General features: G+C 40.4%; 2 protein-coding genes across 2 annotated transcripts; both read left to right on the plus strand.

Annotated features, from left to right (window-relative positions):
* Positions 460 to 4,379, plus strand: LOC8086318 (Golgi apparatus membrane protein-like protein ECHIDNA). Its single transcript, XM_002455538.2, has 6 exons — positions 460 to 616; positions 787 to 843; positions 926 to 1,129; positions 1,222 to 1,281; positions 3,364 to 3,490; positions 4,080 to 4,379. Exons 1-6 carry the CDS (start codon positions 602 to 604, stop codon positions 4,166 to 4,168), a joined length of 552 nt encoding a protein of 183 aa, XP_002455583.1. The 5' UTR covers positions 460 to 601; the 3' UTR covers positions 4,169 to 4,379.
* On the plus strand, positions 11,994 to 15,917 carry LOC8086319 (neutral/alkaline invertase 1, mitochondrial). Its single transcript, XM_002455539.2, has 6 exons — positions 11,994 to 12,805; positions 13,707 to 13,872; positions 13,978 to 14,189; positions 14,372 to 14,865; positions 15,030 to 15,078; positions 15,168 to 15,917. The coding sequence occupies exons 1-6, from the start codon at positions 12,164 to 12,166 to the stop codon at positions 15,486 to 15,488; spliced, it is 1,884 nt and encodes a 627-aa protein (XP_002455584.1). The 5' UTR covers positions 11,994 to 12,163; the 3' UTR covers positions 15,489 to 15,917.

Here is a 17,168-nt window from a genome sequence, read left to right on the forward strand (position 1 = left end):
ATAAATCGTCACGTTTTAACAAAGAACTAAATGAAATATAATGATCTCATGAAACAAACACTGCCGTAATTTGGCCAAAATCTGATTAACGCAGAAAAAAAGAGGAGAAATAGCTTTTTTTTAAAAAAAAAAAAGAATAGAACCTTTTATTGACCTTTATAAGAAGTACAAATGTCATTATATGGAGATACAAATCAAACATTTATGAAGGAGATATGGGCTTTTATGAACATGTTATCCAGAAATTAGAGCTAGATCAAGTAAGTTTAGATTTGTCGAGTTTGTACACGAGGAGAAATAGCTAAACTCAACTCAACCCATCCGTTGGTTAAAGGCGGCCCAAAATAATTGAGCCACCACGCTAGAGTCGAGTTCGGGCCGGCAAAAAAGTGCCGAAGTCTTTTGGCCCGCACGGCAGGGCTCCTGCATTTTCTTCTCCGGTTCCCCCGATTACCCTCTCATTTGGTTCTCCCGTTGCCCCCCTCCCTCGTCTCTGCTCTCGCTGCGACGACTGGGCGATCGCCGCCGCTCTCCGCCCCCGCCCCCGCTCCCCGTCCCCGTACGCCAGGTGCCCAGGTCGTCGTCGGGCCCTTCGCCGGCGATGAGCACCCAACAGGTACGCCTACCCCTTCTCTTGTCTCCCATCCCCTCTGTGCGAAACCGAGCGCCCCCAAACCCTAACTTAAGCTATTTGCATCCGGATCTATTCTATTATGCAGTATTATGCCTACCATTTCCTTCTTCTTTTTGCAACCATGTTCCTTACTGGGTCCGCCCCTGTTGCAGGAGGTTACTGAGAACTATGCAAATCCTAAGACATGCTTCTTCCACGTGCTCTTCAAGGTACACTGCCTGCAGTTTCTGATCTTATATGCACCAGAACCGTGCCTAGGTTCTAGCTGGTTCTGATTGTTTCTCCGTGAAGGCATCGGCATTGGCGTTCTACATACTGTCCACACTGTTCGTGAACAACTTCGTCATCATCTTTGTCATCACTGTGCTCCTCGCAGCACTTGACTTCTGGGTCGTCAAGAATGTCAGCGGAAGGATACTGGTTGGGTTACGGTGGTGGAATGAGATTAATGACGAGGGAGAGAGTGTTTGGAAGTTTGAGTGCCTTGATGGAGAGGTTTGAATTTGGCAGTTTGTATTCTAGTTCCCTTGTTGCCTGTTTTGATCCAACTGTGCACACCTTAAATTCAATTAGCCTTTTTGTTGCAGTCACTGGCTAGGATGAACAAGAAGGACTCATGGCTGTTCTGGTGGACTCTATATTTGACTGTAAGTACTGTAGAGGTCACTGTTTATTGTTATATATTCAGATAGGAATCATAAGTAGTACTATTAAAAGTTTCATGTTGCTTGAAGTATTGCTGAATGCACCACTATATTTAGATGACATGCAATCAATCAGTTTCTTAGGGAAGTGACAATGAGATACAGAGCCTAGGTAAAACTACACCCACCTCACCACCACTACACCTAAATTTACATGGAATGAAGGAAATCTATGAACTCAGTAGAAGCATGCCAGATTCCTCCGCATAGAGTTAGTGAGAGTACCGAGAGCACTCGTGTATATAAACTGTAAAGTGCTACTTGTATTTCTTACTTGCTGCTGTCATCAAAATTGATATGAATTTATAGGTTCATAGGAATTCTCGGAGATGTTGATTCTAATTTTATAAGTGTATGGTTATTGTAAACTTTATTTCCTTTTTGAATCTTGGTACCGCAGAAGTTACCCTTCACCAGAAAAAAAAGGGTCTGAATCTAGGTATGCACAGATGTGTGATAGATTCATAGTGTTAGATACATGTCTTCAGTTTAATATATTTCTCTGTACCTGTATCCTGTGGGATAACCATCCAAAAACGAGTAGAGTATTTAATATAGTATCAACATGTGAACGTTTTCCATGTGTGGTGCTAAACCAGCCGTACATTTCACTCTTCTTTTATCTACAAACTGTATGTATAGTTTGGAAAAATGTGAAAGTTAATATTTTTCTTGATATATAATTGCAATGGGTGGAATATATCATGAATTGAGTGGGTTAGCATGGCAATCTGTGGTTTTGAGGAGTTTGTCCAATGGTCCATACATCCAGCTCCCATGACCATGATTAAACCGAGCTGTTTGAAGCATAGTAAGTAGTAACTCCTGGTTAAACCTTTTCTACCAAGTTGTCGCAAAAGCACAAGTGTACATGTTCTATCAAGAGGTTAGGCTTGAGCCAATGTGGTTGCTGATCTGTTATATTGGTAAATGAAAGTTTGGAGGCATTTCTGTAGATTTTATATCTTTATATTTTATTTGTTGAGCAAATCCAGACATCCAGTTATGGTTCATTATTGAAAGTAGAGTCCCGGCGAAGGTTAGGTTTGATAATTCATGAATCATTCAATACCATGGTTGGAGATTAAGGGCATGCTTGGTTCTTTTTTTAGCCTTGCCTTGCCTAGCTAGCCTTGCCTTATCCAGCCTTGCCCAGCCAAGAGAGCTATTTTGGCTCTCCCTTGCTGGCAAGGAAATCCTTGCTCGCACAGGTCCTGAGACACCCTGGCAAGGAATCCAAACAAGCAGCTTTACTGCATATCCTTGCTTGGCAAGGTTACACAGTAACTAGCTATGGATCCAAGCAGGCCCTAACACGATCACTATGGAAAATATTGATTAAGCGCACTGCCAGGTGCCCAGGCCATAGCTCTGTTTTAATTTTTTTATTTTGGATTAAAATGGACCTGTTGAATTGTCAGTGTGCTGTGTCTGCATGATTTTCATACAAAACTTCAAATAATTCCGTTTTCTTAATTTGGAATTGGGACAATAGAGCACAGTTCTGTCACAATAGATTGACTGGAAGGCAGAGGCTTGGATGTTGTGGAAACACCGCACAAAGATCGTGTTTAATGGAACCAATGCTAGTATACAGCTTGTCCTCAGACAGATTTTTTATAAGGAGGCTCACCTCTGGTGTCTAGCAGGTGCCAGGTGCTTATCTCTTGGAGGTGGTTGCCATATAGGTGTTGGTGATTTGTTTCGTCAGTTTTTTTTTATCTTAGAATCGAATGTGACTAAAGTCCTGCCATGTGGGTGCATTTGTGTGTCTCTGTGTGCGTCGTATACTCCATGTTCTTCTTAATGAAGTGATACACAGCTCTCATGCATATTCAAGAAAAAAAAAGGAACTGGGAAGCAGAGGTGAAGAAAAATATGGCAAACTTTATGTAGTGAAAATGATATTCATTTGTATCCCCACATTTCTCCATACTTATCTTTTTGCTTGATATGTAGTCCATCATAGAGAGATACAACTTAAGCTTAAAGTATTTGAAAAATATCATTCCTTCCATGTTTCAGGCTGCTGCATGGATTATACTTGGGATATTCTCGCTCATCAGACTTCAAGCTGATTACCTTCTTGTTGTTGGAGTTTGCTTGAGCCTCAGCATCGCAAATATTATTGGGTTCACCAAATGCAACAAAGGTGCACCGTTCTCCTGTACTACATCCGATGCTACCTTGTTCAAAAACTTATGATTGTTGAAAGTAAACCACACAATTCTTTCAAGCTAATCAGTCCTATAATTCTTTTCTGAATAAACTGATCTACAGCTTCAAAAGTTTGGTTTACTATTTGCAAACTGGATAGGTAGCAGCAGTGCAGCACAATATTGTGGACTATTCTTGTCTGGATCTGTTGCTACATCCTGAACCCTGAATTATCTTTCTATTGCTTTGCTATCTAATGCTGCGCTCTTAGATGGCTCTCTCTAGCTTGTTTTCTATTACTCACTATTCTTGTTGTTCACCATTTACTCCAGTCTAAATAACATGTGATTGATTTCACTGGAGCATCCTTTCAGAAATAGTTTGATCTTGCCTGCATACTGTCTGCTTAGTTCTAACATGTAGCACATCTGACATCTCACGTGAACTATGCACAATTTCTTGGGTTGTCAAAGATGTTAGACCTCTTCAATCACATTACATACTTAAATTCATGCCTGCAACGATGCAATGCCATGGTCTATTCTATCTAATCTTGACCTTGTATTGCTATGCTAATGTTGCAGATGCCAAGAAGAACATCCAGGATTGGACAAGGAATGCCCTTCTATCAGGGAGCGTCAGGTCGCATCTGCAGTCAGCATTCGGTGTCTGAACAACCTACTCCTACGACCTAGTTATACGTATAGTGCTGTACAATTTACAGATAACATGATCGTTCACTAGAATGCATTTGTTTTGGTGTTTTTTGTTGGCTATGTGCATCTTGCTAGGCAGAGAACTGAAGAACTTTTTCAAAGCTGTGTATCAACTCAATGTATACTGCTATTAAAATTTTAATAAAATCTAACTTTATCCAAAAAAAACTATAGATAACATGATAATGCATTTTTTATTTTATCCATCTTGTCTAGTTTCATCTCTTGCAAAGCCTTCTTGTTGTAGTAGTAGACTGTACTGACCTTAATATTTTTGTTTGAGACTGTAGATGAGAGAGTAGTTTGGTAGAGTGATTAGTAATTTTCGTCTGACTGACTTTTTGCGCAACATCAGAGGTGACGTTAGCCAAGAGAATCGCGTTTGGTCCTGATCAGGGCATCAGGCGTCCCAATTTCTAACATATATTCGAGCCTTTTGTTTCCAACAAAACCTGCTTTTTCTTTACGTAGACTTATTCTATATCTTTGCTTAGAAGTAACAGGAAATATCTTGCGAATGCCTACTTATCTTTCCAATTGTCGAGTGGCACCAATCATTCTCATCTTTACGAGGAACTGAAAAAAAAACGAATGAAGGTTTCGTTTAGTTCCAAAACAAACTAATTACTCTACGATTTGCAAAACAGACATAACAAGTACAGCCTACAATGTTGTGGCAGTCCATTTTTTTCAGTAGCGGTTGGCGAATGGCAGGCCCTCATTTTTCTTTGAACACTTCCTGTATGCACCTTCCCTGGAAATTGGCCGCATTTGCAACGCAAATCTTTGATATTTGTTCATCTCGCACAAGGATGAGCGACGTCCGGTGTATGCTACTGTAGATATTTGATGCATCGTCCCGAAAGGTAAAAATGTTTCCACGAAAAACACACACGATTCCACCCGCGGTCGCAATTGCAACACGGGATTTTGGGATTTTTTTTGCACACCTGGGTCATCTCTGAAAGCGACGCCTTTTTTTTTTCCTTGGAGTGGAGCTGTGTTCAGAATCCCTGCAAAAATTCAGAAATTCATTCAAGAACAGCGACGAGCCCATGGTTCTCAGCCAAGTCGCTGCGTCCCCAGCTTTATCACCTTTTGCGGATCCGCGTCGGACGTTGTTATCCGCGTGGGCCGTGTTATTCGCGTGGGCCGTGGAGACAAGACTCCTCACCACGCAACAAACATTTTTCTTCCCCTAAAAAAAAGCAAGCAAACAAACATTTTCTCCCCTCTCACGCTGGCCGTGTCGTTTTCGCGTAAACTGTTCTGTTCGAAGAAAATATATATATATACTGCAATTGTTTCTTCGCCACATGATTTTGGCACGCGACATTAGGCCTTGTTTATATCTAAAAACTTTTAGATTTGGCTATCGTAACACTTTCATTTAAATTTAATAATTATTGTCTGACCATAAATTAATTAGACTCAGAAGATTTGTCTTGTAAATTATAATTAAATTATATAATTAATTATTTTTTTATCTATATTTAATGTTCTATGTATGTTGCTATAAAATTTGATGTGATCAAAAATCTTTAAAAAAAGTTTGGATTTTAGGTGTAAGTAAACAAGGCCTTATTCATCGGCACACGACGGTGACCGTTGCCAATAAGGACCGACCCCTGTGCAATAGTCTCGTTGTCGCACCGTGTCGTTTCTTAGCCCCCAAAACGTTTTTTCTGCCAGAAAATTGTAGGTGTAGCATCAGCGGAAAAAGGTCACATGATCACAGCGCACGCTGGAGAAAAAACGTCCAAATGCCGGCCACGTCATCCTAAAAACCTTATCCACTTAAAACACCTTTCTTTTTATTTATTTATTTAGTTTTCCTTGCTGGCCAATGTGGCCTAAATTCAGATTCAGATATCTCGGCAACCGTACATGCCTGAAGCTGGAAATTATTTTTCTTTTTCTTGCTTTTATGGGTTCTGCGTTACTCAAGGGAAGACTCTAAAGATCGAGCGCTTTATTTTTGGCGTTTGCTGACTGGGCAGCAAATCTATTGGCTGGAAAATGCTGGCGCCAGGCGAAAAGGTGTCCAAGAAACGCCGCCACGTCAACCCCCAAGCCTTATCCACTTCAAATTCTATCCCCATTTCTTCTTGATCGCCCATTGTTTCTGTCTTGGTTTGGTGCTTGAGATTCACAGATATGAATACAAGTAAAAGAAATGTGCCCTCATATTAAGATCATTTAGGTATTCAATTACTTCGGATTACGTCCTAGAATGCTTCTCTGATCCGTACTCCCTCCATACCTGAATTTGTTAACGTTTAGGATATGATTGTGCTTACCAAAGAGTAATTAATTAGGGGTTAGTTTTTCATCTTTGCCCCTATGCAGGCACATTTCTTTTAAGAAGCAATCAAAGGCTCAAATGGCCAACGCAATGAGGTTTGAGTCCTGAGGTCCTAGGTTCAAAGCCATTGAATGCAGCCGGGAGCGGAACGGGCGGCTTGCCCAGAGGCAAACGCATTAACAATGCACCACGAGGGAGTACAACAACAACCTTTGCGAAAACGAGCCTAAAGCCCAAAACGTTAATAAATTCGGGTATGGAGGGAGTATAGTGTTGATAAACTAGAATAGTTCTTGTGTCTAATGCACACCAACCGTCTTTTGTGAGAAAAAGTTGGTGGATTTCAAGTTACCTTGACCCAGAAGCAAAATTACATGGCTGTAAATGCTTCTGCGTTTAATTTGAAGAATCAACTGAAGCTAGTATTACTAATAGAAACAACATGTTTTTATCATGATGTCATCAACGGAAATTTTGAGTGGCCCCTTAGGCATAGCGCATCAATGTCCCACATTGTAGGAAGCATGTACCTAACCTAGTGCATGGTTAATTACTGTACACTAAATTCGTGCAGAGTATTAGCCCCATATATTTTGTTTTTTGGAGGCTTTGTACTACGTCTCGGAGAATTTAAGATTTACATTTGGCACGACCATGTGGGCACATGGGGGTGATCAGTTCTCTGTCCAAACCACTGTTATCTGTTAAGTAGACAAAGCATTTGCAGCTGACACGTTACTATACTTATCAAAAGAGAAAGTAAACTGGTAGTTGTGCGTTGTGTCTCCAGATCCAAGATGGCAAGTTTTCCATCTGTAAATGGTTGAAGTCGCCGAGTAGAATTTGTACACTTCACAACCAGATTTTTCAATTTCTCCTAGTAGTGTGGGGTTCTTCTAGTGTTTTAGCATTCAAAATTTAGTATAAACTTTCCTAGTAAATACCTCCTAGTGAGGATTCTCCAGTGTTTTGACTAGTGATAGTGTTTTATTACTAATTAAAAACACTAGGAGAACTCCACCATTTTGGTAGTGCTTGGTGTCCATTTTCAATTAAAGGTACTACATATGGAGGGTGCATCTAAGAGTAAAATACACTATCGATTGGTCCTTAAACTTGTGTTACATGAGGATTCAATGGAGAAGAGTTGATTTGTACCATCCGACTAAAACTACGTTGTGCATTGCAATGGTATTTGAGGGAGAAATCAAATAAAAAATGATTAAGATGATAAAGAGTAACACCATTTCAGGAACTGTTAGAATGAGTACCACTCTTGTCTAATTGGCCCCATTGACTTTGGTGGAGCACCTTACTAATCTGGTGAATTTAGCGACAGATCCACCATTTTGGTGGAATAGATTCACAGTGGAGATGTTGAATACAAAAAAACGTTTAACTAGAAAAATTAGATTTAGATATAATTTTGGTGAATCTAGAGTTGATGGAGCTTTACCAAACAAATCCTAACTAGGACGAGTAGGGAGGCTGACCCACCTCCCTTCACCATCCAGAGCCTTGTCGATAGAACTGAGGAGGGGGCCTGGCCATCTCCAAAGGTGGAGTTTATGGTAACACCTCTCTATGTATGAAGATAGTCACCTCAGATTTTGGGAATTCAAATTTGAGAAAACTTTATGTGAGGTTTTGATGAATGAAGAGTAGGAGCTATGTAATAAGAATTGCATGTATATATAGATATTATTAGGGTTACACAATATCTTATGGACCCCTCTATTAGGTGTGATAAAAAAGGAGCGCTTGAGATAATAGTGATGTGGTTACAAAAGAAATTTAATATGTAAATCAAACATAACAATAATAATTTGTACTAAATTTAATTTTTATTTCAAAGAAAAATCATTAGCATGCACGTCTTATCTTAGGTTTTAAAGATGCAGTAAGAATCTTTGTAAAAAATGATGAAGAAAGGATATCCTACATCTATCTAAAAAATGTCATTCTAGATTTTATTTATATCTTCAAGTATGTTTATTATAAAAATATATTCTAAATAATATTTAGTATACAATATGAATATTAGTATCATTATATTTATTTTGAACTGAGACCTTATTGACGCTTTGAAAGCGAGAATGTGGCACATGCACGGATGACTACTACACATAGGAACCTGCTGGGAACCTTCCAAAGTTGAAAATTACAGAGTCTGCAGCATTTATTTTTGAGAAAAAGCTCTTGTTATTTTTGAGAAAAAAAAAAACACGAAACGAGAAGTCACCTACTGTACGCGTTAGATGGTAGTACACGCTGCAATTCACCGTGGTACCGACAGAGGCCTTGTTCAGTTGGCAAAAACTTATGAAAAACGGCACTGTAGCACTTTCGTTTTTATTTGACAAATATTGTTCAATTATAGAGTAACTAGGCTCAAAAGATTCATCTCGCGGTTTACAGATAAACTGTGCAAATAGTTTTTGTTTTCATGTATATTTAATGCTCCATGCATATGCCGCAAGATTCGATGTGACGGGGAATTTTGAAAATTTTTGCGAACTAAACAAGGCCAGAGCAGAGAGCACCGACCACCACCTTTTACCACCCGTATTCGTTTGTTGCGCAGCTCCTCAGTGTATTTATGTTTAATACTAATAAAAAATGTTGTTCAAACTCCTTCCAGTCCGTTGAATCGGCTATGATTATGATCTGTTCCGGGTAAAAATATCGGCGTCACGTGCTGTCGGGGGGAGGGGCGAGCGGTGGACGGTGCGCGCGCACGTGACAGACGGGGCAGACTCTGCGTACGCAAGGGAACGACACAGTAGTCACAGACAGGTGGGCAATGGCCTTTCCTATAAACAGTAGGGGACCCACAGTCAGGGACTAGCCGGTGTCTTGCGGGTGCGTGGCTTTTATTATCTGTACACTCTCGTGGTAGCGAAGATCGAATAGTGCCGGTGGCGTGCGGTGCGCCTCTCTTTTTTTTAACTCTTTTCCGGCACGCTTTCGGTCAGTACTGGTAGTCTTCCGGTAGCGATTCGACGGGTCGCGGCATCCCGCCCGTCGCACGAGACTTGGGCCCTGTTTAGTTCCGAAAAGATTTTAGATTTCGCTACTGTAGCACTTTCGTTTGTTTGTGGTAAATATTGTCCAATAATAGACTAATTAGGGTCAAAAGATTCGGCTCACGATTTACAGTCAAACTATGTAATTAGTTTTTATTTTCGTCTATATTTAATGTTTTATGCATATGCCGCAAGATTCGATGTGACGAAAAATCTTGAAAACTTTTTGGTTTTTGGATGAACTAAACTAAGGCCCATGCTGTCCGCCGGCGTCCGCCCCGGCACGGCGGCTGTGCTGTGGTCTGCTGTTTCCCAGTGTGCAATTAAAGGAATACCCTCCCATCGTTTTCAAATATCCTTCACGGCTCCGCCTAAAGTAAAAAAAATCTTAAACTTAATGGAATATACTCTCTTTGTCCAAGGCTTTGTTTAGTTCCTAAAAAATTTTGCAAAATTTTTCAGATTCTCCGTCACATCGAATCTTTAGACACATACATAAAGTATTAAATATAGACAAAAATAAAAACTAATTGCACAGTTTGGTCGAAATTGACGAGACGAATCTTTTGAGCCTAGTTAGTCTATGATTGGATAATATTTGTCAAATACAAACGAAAGAGCTACAGTGTCAATTTTGCAAAATATTTTGGAACTAAACAAGCCCAAGAAATCTAACAATTCTAAGTTTGACCACAAAACACCACTAACATTTATAACACTTAATAAATCTCATTAGATTAATTATCAAATAAGTATAATTTTTTTAGCAAATGTAATTAGAGACATAAATGTTGATATTTTTTCTAGAGACTCTTTTTCCTATATAAACTTGGTCAAACATAGAAAGTTTGACTTGTCAGTAACCTAGAAATATTATTTTTTTGAGATAAAGCTGGTACTAAGGTATTATTGGATGAAACATGAAATATATTTTTCTAATATAAACATATTTTAAAACATAAAATTGATAAATTTTTTCTATAAACTAAAGTTTAACTTAGTCGAATTCTTTTGAGTCCGAGGTAGTATTTAGCAGATATGTGTTTTTCCTGGCCACCGTATTGGTACATGTCGAAATACATGGTCCTCCCTTTGTAATCCTGTAAACATCATGTTCATTAGCCATGTTTTCTTTCCTGCCACCCATTGAAATACATGGCACTCCATCTCATGAAAACATCATATTCATTTATAAAATGTGGCATAAATACTTATACATATCAGGTATGCTTGGTACCCTGGCTTTCTCCATCAAGGCTCTACCGAAACCAACTTGGTTTGTTTGGCTAGCTAAAACAAGCCTCTAGGCTAGGCCCTAACAATGCACAGACCATGTTGAAGCCAGGCAAAGTGGAAATGAGGGGGAAGGGGTTAGCATTTCCCTATATCAGGGCTTTGGCTGTCGCTAACCAGGCTAGGCCTATAATAAGAACCAAACACAGTATATAAGTTCACTACTATTTATGCACCTATATGCATCAGTTCCTATCAAAACTTTTCACAAAGTAGGTCAACATATCTTGAGATTGATTATAAGCCACTTTTGAAGTTTCATGGTGGACAGCTGCATCCCTACCACTTAAAATATAAACTAGTTGTAAAACTTAAGTGAACGTTCAACGGTAGAGAAGCAAATCAACTGATCTCTATACTAAATTCATATAACATGACCTTTCGCCATCATAAATAATTTGAAATCATGCCTTTTTGGACGTGAAAAACTAAAGTTAATTCCATTTTTGTCTTGCATCCTCTCAAGCTAGCATGAAACTTCCCATCTTATCATTAATATCGATTAAAAAATTCTCATGTTGTCTTTGCTCAAAAGGACGATGTAGTACTGATCCTTCACTATAGTTATTATAGGTTGGTGAACCTTCGCATATCTTGGTTCCAAAGTGGAGAAGCAAACACCATAAACCAAAGTATATATTCACTAAGTGTCGACCTCTACTTCCTTTGTCATCTTTCAAAAAAATACTCCCTCTGTCATCATCTGCCATTTTAGTTTTATCCTAAGTCAAACTTCTCTAATTTAACTAGAACTGTAAAAGAATCACCAACACTTGAAAACATCACACGTCACAAAGATATATTTTGATAATATATTTAACGATCTACTTGGTCTGTCTACCTGATATAAAGACGACACCAAGAAATTTGACATTTATAATACCTGATATAAAGACGACATCAATCCAAAATTAGACAGTGAATTTCTTCAAGTGCATTAAAAAAAATATCACAAAAATACATTCCACGAACACGATTCCCACGATGGTAATTTCACCCATCCCTAATAAAACCCAAAGAAGGATAATGACCTAACCGTCTCCCCATTTAGCCAACGGGCTTGTTGGGAAATAAAAACTTGAGAAACATGCACTTTAAATCCAGGGTGGACCCCACCAACCACCGCCCCGATCTTTATAAAAGTGTTCCCCCTTCCTGCCTGCTCCTCTGCGTTACGCTCCCCACCAAACCGAGCTGGCCTTTCGCAGATCGAACCCTCGCCGGCCAAGTATTTCGCACAAGTTACCTTTGCCTCTATTGCCTTTTTGGGCTTAGCCCCCTGAAGGTTTCTCCGCCGCGCGCCCGTGCCCTTCGCCGGAGCTTGCCATATGAGTGGTCAAACCCCGATGGGGCTCGCCGCCGCAGCAGCCGCAGCAGTGAGGCCGTGCCGCCGACGCCTCCTCTCGTCCGCCTCCGCAGCCTCGGCGTCAAAGACGGCGGCGGGCACCGCGACCCGGCTCTTCCCCAGGTTGCCCCACCCGCACCACCCGCCGTACGGCCGGCGCCTCCCCTTCCTCGTCTCCGCGGCGTCGCAGTCGCAGGCCTCGCAGACCGGCCCGGCCACCCCTGTACCGGTCCCCGTCGCCTCCGACCCCCGCGCCGCCGTTTCCGGCAACCTCCCTTTCTTCGACCGCGTCCTCTTCCCGGACTCGTTCCCGCTTGATACCCCGCCTGCCAAGGAGGAGGACGACGCGGCGGCGGTGCAGGCCGATGAGGCGGTGGAGCCGCCCGCGCCCTTGAGGGAGGAGACGGAGACGGAGAGGGAGGCGTGGAGGCTGCTACGGCGGGCGGTCGTCAGCTACTGCGGCGAGCCTGTGGGGACGGTTGCGGCGGAGGACCCCGAGTGCACGGAGACGCTCAACTACGACCAGGTCTTCATCAGGGACTTCGTGCCCTCCGCTCTCGCCTTCCTCATGCGCGGCGAGACCGAGATCGTCCGCAACTTCCTCCTCCACACCCTCCAGCTTCAGGTGGGCTGATCCCGATCCTGCTTACGAGTTCCTCGTCTGGTCAAAATTTAAAACTCCAAAAGAATTTAGTTCTAGCTGAAGTACTTAGTAGTAGTGTCAATGGCGTGTACGGCAATAACTTGTTTTTGTTAGTTGTGGATGGAAATAGACACCGAAGTTTGCATCGCTAGGATATATTTGGGATTTTTTTTATTATCATTTTCGGTCGTTTATTTCTATGGGCAAGTGAAAATTATCATCGATTTACTGAATACGTACCAGTTTGTGGTTATTTAGGTCATGAGATCTTCTATGCAGATTTCTTTTCTTGTGGGGACTACGATAATATTTCTATTTTGTTGTATTAATTATGTCAGCTTCCGTATAAGAGTGCCATGAAGTTACATGGTTTACTGTTAGCTTGTTTCACATTCAAATAAATATAAGATTTTACCACAGGATCTCGGAGCTGTTTGGCCAGTAAAATGGAAAAGCAGAGGTTCCAACTGAATAATTAAAATTAATAGTAGGTGAAGTTAAGATTTGATGGTATAAGTCTGAGATGAACAATAACTAAACTATAATTAACCTCTAGCGGACAAGCAATATGCTAATTCTATCACATGCTTTTGCAATTGTAATTCTTTTGTTCAACTAGATAGATTGCAATAACCACTGCTAAAATGATGAAAGGAATGTGAAATGTTTTTCCTCTGAAGATTCTGAAAGCTGATTCAAACAGACTCTAAGACCATGTAACAAGATTTCACTTGATCTGTACCACTAAGAGGCAACACTAATATTCCTGTTAAAGTGAATAAAAAAGATTTTGTGTTTGCTGAACTCATCTCTGGTTGCTTGTTTATGTGATGTTTTTCTTGAGCTAGTCACTAATTACTCTACTCCTTTCTTTTATGATTAGAGCTGGGAGAAAACTGTTGATTGTTACAGCCCTGGGCAAGGATTGATGCCAGCTAGCTTCAAGATTAGGACCGTACCACTTGATGAGAACAATGAAGGATTTGAGGAGGTCTTGGACCCTGACTTCGGTGAGGCAGCCATTGGCCGTGTAGCTCCGGTGGATTCTGGTATGTATCTTGTTCCTACATAAGCTGCATATAAGAATTCGTTTTGAAGTTACTGTTGTCATGCATCATTGTTCTGTTACTTCAACCCTATTTATCTTTTTGCAGGACTGTGGTGGATTATTTTGTTGAGAGCTTACTGCAAGATTACAGGAGACAATGCTTTGCTAGAAAGAGTTGATGTGCAGACAGGAATTCAATTGATACTGAGTTTGTGTTTGGCTGATGGGTTTGACATGTTCCCAACGTTACTAGTTACAGATGGATCATGCATGATAGACAGGAGGATGGGAATACATGGGCATCCTCTTGAAATCCAAGTAAGTTGAGTTTTAATTTCTTATGGCTTAATTCACTAGATCCTGGAATAACGATCTATAATGTTATTCAACAATAGGAAAAATATGCTGCCATGTAGGGACCAATTTTTTTTTCTTGTGCAGGACTAATATTTGGCATATCAGCTGAAGATCTGTACTTACAAGTTTTTTCTGTTACGCAGGCTTTGTTCTACTCTGCTTTACGATGCTCACGAGAAATGCTTGTTATGAACAATGGATCGAAAAACCTCATTCGTGCCATTAACAACAGGCTCAGTGCATTGTCCTTTCACATCAGAGAATATTACTGGGTTGACATGAAGAAGATAAATGAGATATACAGATACAAGACAGAAGAATACTCCCATGATGCCACTAACAAATTCAACATTTACCCTGAGCAAATCCCTTCCTGGCTTGTTGACTGGATTCCTGAGAAAGGAGGTTACCTTATAGGGAATCTGCAGCCAGCTCACATGGATTTTAGGTTCTTCTCTCTTGGCAACCTTTGGGCCATAGCTTCGTCTCTAACTACTCCAAAACAAGCTGAGGGAATTCTTAGCCTTATTGATGAAAAATGGGATGATCTTGTAGCAAACATGCCCCTCAAGATATGCTATCCTGCAATGGAAGATGATGAATGGCGCATTATTACTGGCAGTGATCCTAAGAATACGTAAGCATCCTTGCTTGTAGAATCAGTCTTTCATTCTGTCCTTCCATGTCTTTCGGTTTGTCATATCTCCCTTTTGTGGTTCTCTATTTTTTTTTAAATAAAGATTAAACTTCTCTTTGTAAACATCACATCTGTTGACATGTGTCCACTTTGTGCATGTGCAGCCCATGGTCATATCATAATGGTGGATCTTGGCCAACCCTATTGTGGCAGGTAAATATCAAAGCCAATGTTTTCAAATTTCTGGGTCATTTTCATGCTTGTAGATCATTGCTGACTTATCCTTGTTGCTGTTCACATAGTTCACGTTGGCGTGCATAAAAATGGGTAGACCAGAATTGGCCCGGAGAGCCATTGCAGTGGCCGAGGAGAGACTCTCAGATGACAAGTGGCCAGAATACTACGACACCCGATCTGGGAGGTTCATTGGGAAGCAATCCCGATCTTACCAGACATGGACTATTGCTGGTTTTCTGACCTCAAAAATGTTGCTGGAGAACCCAGAGCTGGCTTCAATTCTGACCTGTGATGAGGACCTTGAGCTGCTCGAAGGCTGCGCTTGCTGCCTGTCCACGAAGAGGACCAGGTGCTCACGCCGGGCAGCCAAGTCACATATTGGGTGAAGCTGTGAAGGTCATGTTGTTCTTTCTACTGTGGACGCACAATGTATACTACCGACTGAGAATTAACCAAGACACAGACTCTTCAGCTGTACATTAGTATAGGTTTATGTTAGATACCCATCCATTCATTTCCTCGGTGGCTGCTCATTCTTTTTTGCTGAGCTACCACTGATGGGAACTACCCTGGGTGATACCGGTGGTTGAAAGAAGAGAGCAAAACATATTCGATGTTTGTGCTCTCATGTACACAGAAAATGAAATATGTTATTATTTGAGCCGCCTGCTGCTCGTTTGGGAGCACTGAAGCCCCTAACCATTGTATGTCTTGTTCGTACTTGAAAGTAATATGCGGTGTCATTTGCAAACCAAACTGTGACACTGTATCATGTTCATTTCATATTATGGTTACACCTTTGTTGTATTGGATTATTCTTGGATTTGCCATATGTGATATGTGTGTTTGGTTAGCACATTGTGTTGTTTTTGGCCGATGAATCTGAATGCTGCAGAAGCTGATGAAGCTGACACTGCTGTTGCTAAACTATTTGAACCAGATAATCTTGGTAGTTCTTGTCAAACCCAGCTGATGAAAATAAAACCAGCCGGAGATGTCTTTAACCGAAGCTTGCTGAATCATCTGTTCATCCCTACTAAACTTGACATTGTCGTTGTTTTCAGTAATCAGAACTTGGAACTGAGTTGCGTTCTTTCACACCAAAAGCCGCATAGGGTGCAAAGTATTCCCAAGGGAGACAGGTCCATTCTACCTTAGCCACCAAATAGCCAAAGACAACTTGATGGAATGAATGTATTGTTAATCTTTCTGCAGATACTAAAATATCACCAAAAGCTACAACTAGGTTTATGATATTCAGCCTGCCACGTTATAAAAATCCTTAAACAAAAGCTCTAGATAGGGTTCACTACTAAGTACTAACTTAAAACTATGGTAAGCACTTCTTTTGACTCATTTAACTTAAACTAGTTGGGAGTTAGGATAAGTTTATCTTTCACTCCTGTAGAGTTAATGGAAGCTGAACATTCACCCCTTTTGTTCTTTACCACACACATGGACATAACACGTACGAGGAACCAGTGAAACAAAAACTCCAAGTTGACAAGTATAAAAATTTCAATCCCACAAGAAGCATAAGCCCAACGCCTTTCCCTTCCACTGATTTTCTATAGTGCAAACCACCTACTATATGAAAAAAAAAACCCAAAGAAACCAATTCAAAAAAGTACTTTAGTTGTTCAAAAAAACCTGAAATTTAGCACATCCATATTGTAGAGTTGATACATGCTTAATATGCCATTGTTATATTACTGCCAACATTATAATTTGCATTAATGTTTGATAGTTTTTCTTCCTTTGCAACATACATGCATGTTTTATTAGTTCTTGTTAGAACCAGATCAATCGGGTCCAATTAATCAAATCATAAACTAAAATCTTATGCAATTTGTTGTCTAATCCAATCTAAATTGCACATATGTACCTGTGCAATCCCTGCTACCACATGAAAAATAAAGAGGTCTTGCTCATAATCATTGGCAGACATACTAATCCTTGAAACACATTAATCATATATTTAGAATTTCAAATTTTTATGGGTCCTTAAAGTAAGTCATGAAACTCTATTTAACTATACCAATACATGTATATATGAGTGTTAAAGT

Source organism: Sorghum bicolor, chromosome 3 (genome assembly GCF_000003195.3).
Source record: "Sorghum bicolor cultivar BTx623 chromosome 3, Sorghum_bicolor_NCBIv3, whole genome shotgun sequence".
Lineage (NCBI taxonomy): Eukaryota > Viridiplantae > Streptophyta > Magnoliopsida > Poales > Poaceae > Sorghum > Sorghum bicolor.

What these genes read in the sequence shown, in the direction of transcription:
- LOC8086319 (XM_002455539.2), top strand. Translation starts at nt 12,164, where the DNA reads ATGAGTGGTCAAACCCCGATGGGGCTCGCCGCCGCAGCAGCCGCAGCA. An exon ending in TCCACACCCTCCAGCTTCAG is followed by an intron (nt 12,806 to 13,706) that starts GTGGGCTGATCC and finishes TTTTATGATTAG; the next exon opens with AGCTGGGAGAAAACTGTTGA. An exon ending in GGCCAACCCTATTGTGGCAG is followed by an intron (nt 15,079 to 15,167) that starts GTAAATATCAAA and finishes CTGTTCACATAG; the next exon opens with TTCACGTTGGCGTGCATAAA.
- LOC8086318 (XM_002455538.2), top strand. An exon ending in GGTGGACTCTATATTTGACT is followed by an intron (nt 1,282 to 3,363) that starts GTAAGTACTGTA and finishes TCCATGTTTCAG; the next exon opens with GCTGCTGCATGGATTATACT. An exon ending in GTTCACCAAATGCAACAAAG is followed by an intron (nt 3,491 to 4,079) that starts GTGCACCGTTCT and finishes CTAATGTTGCAG; the next exon opens with ATGCCAAGAAGAACATCCAG.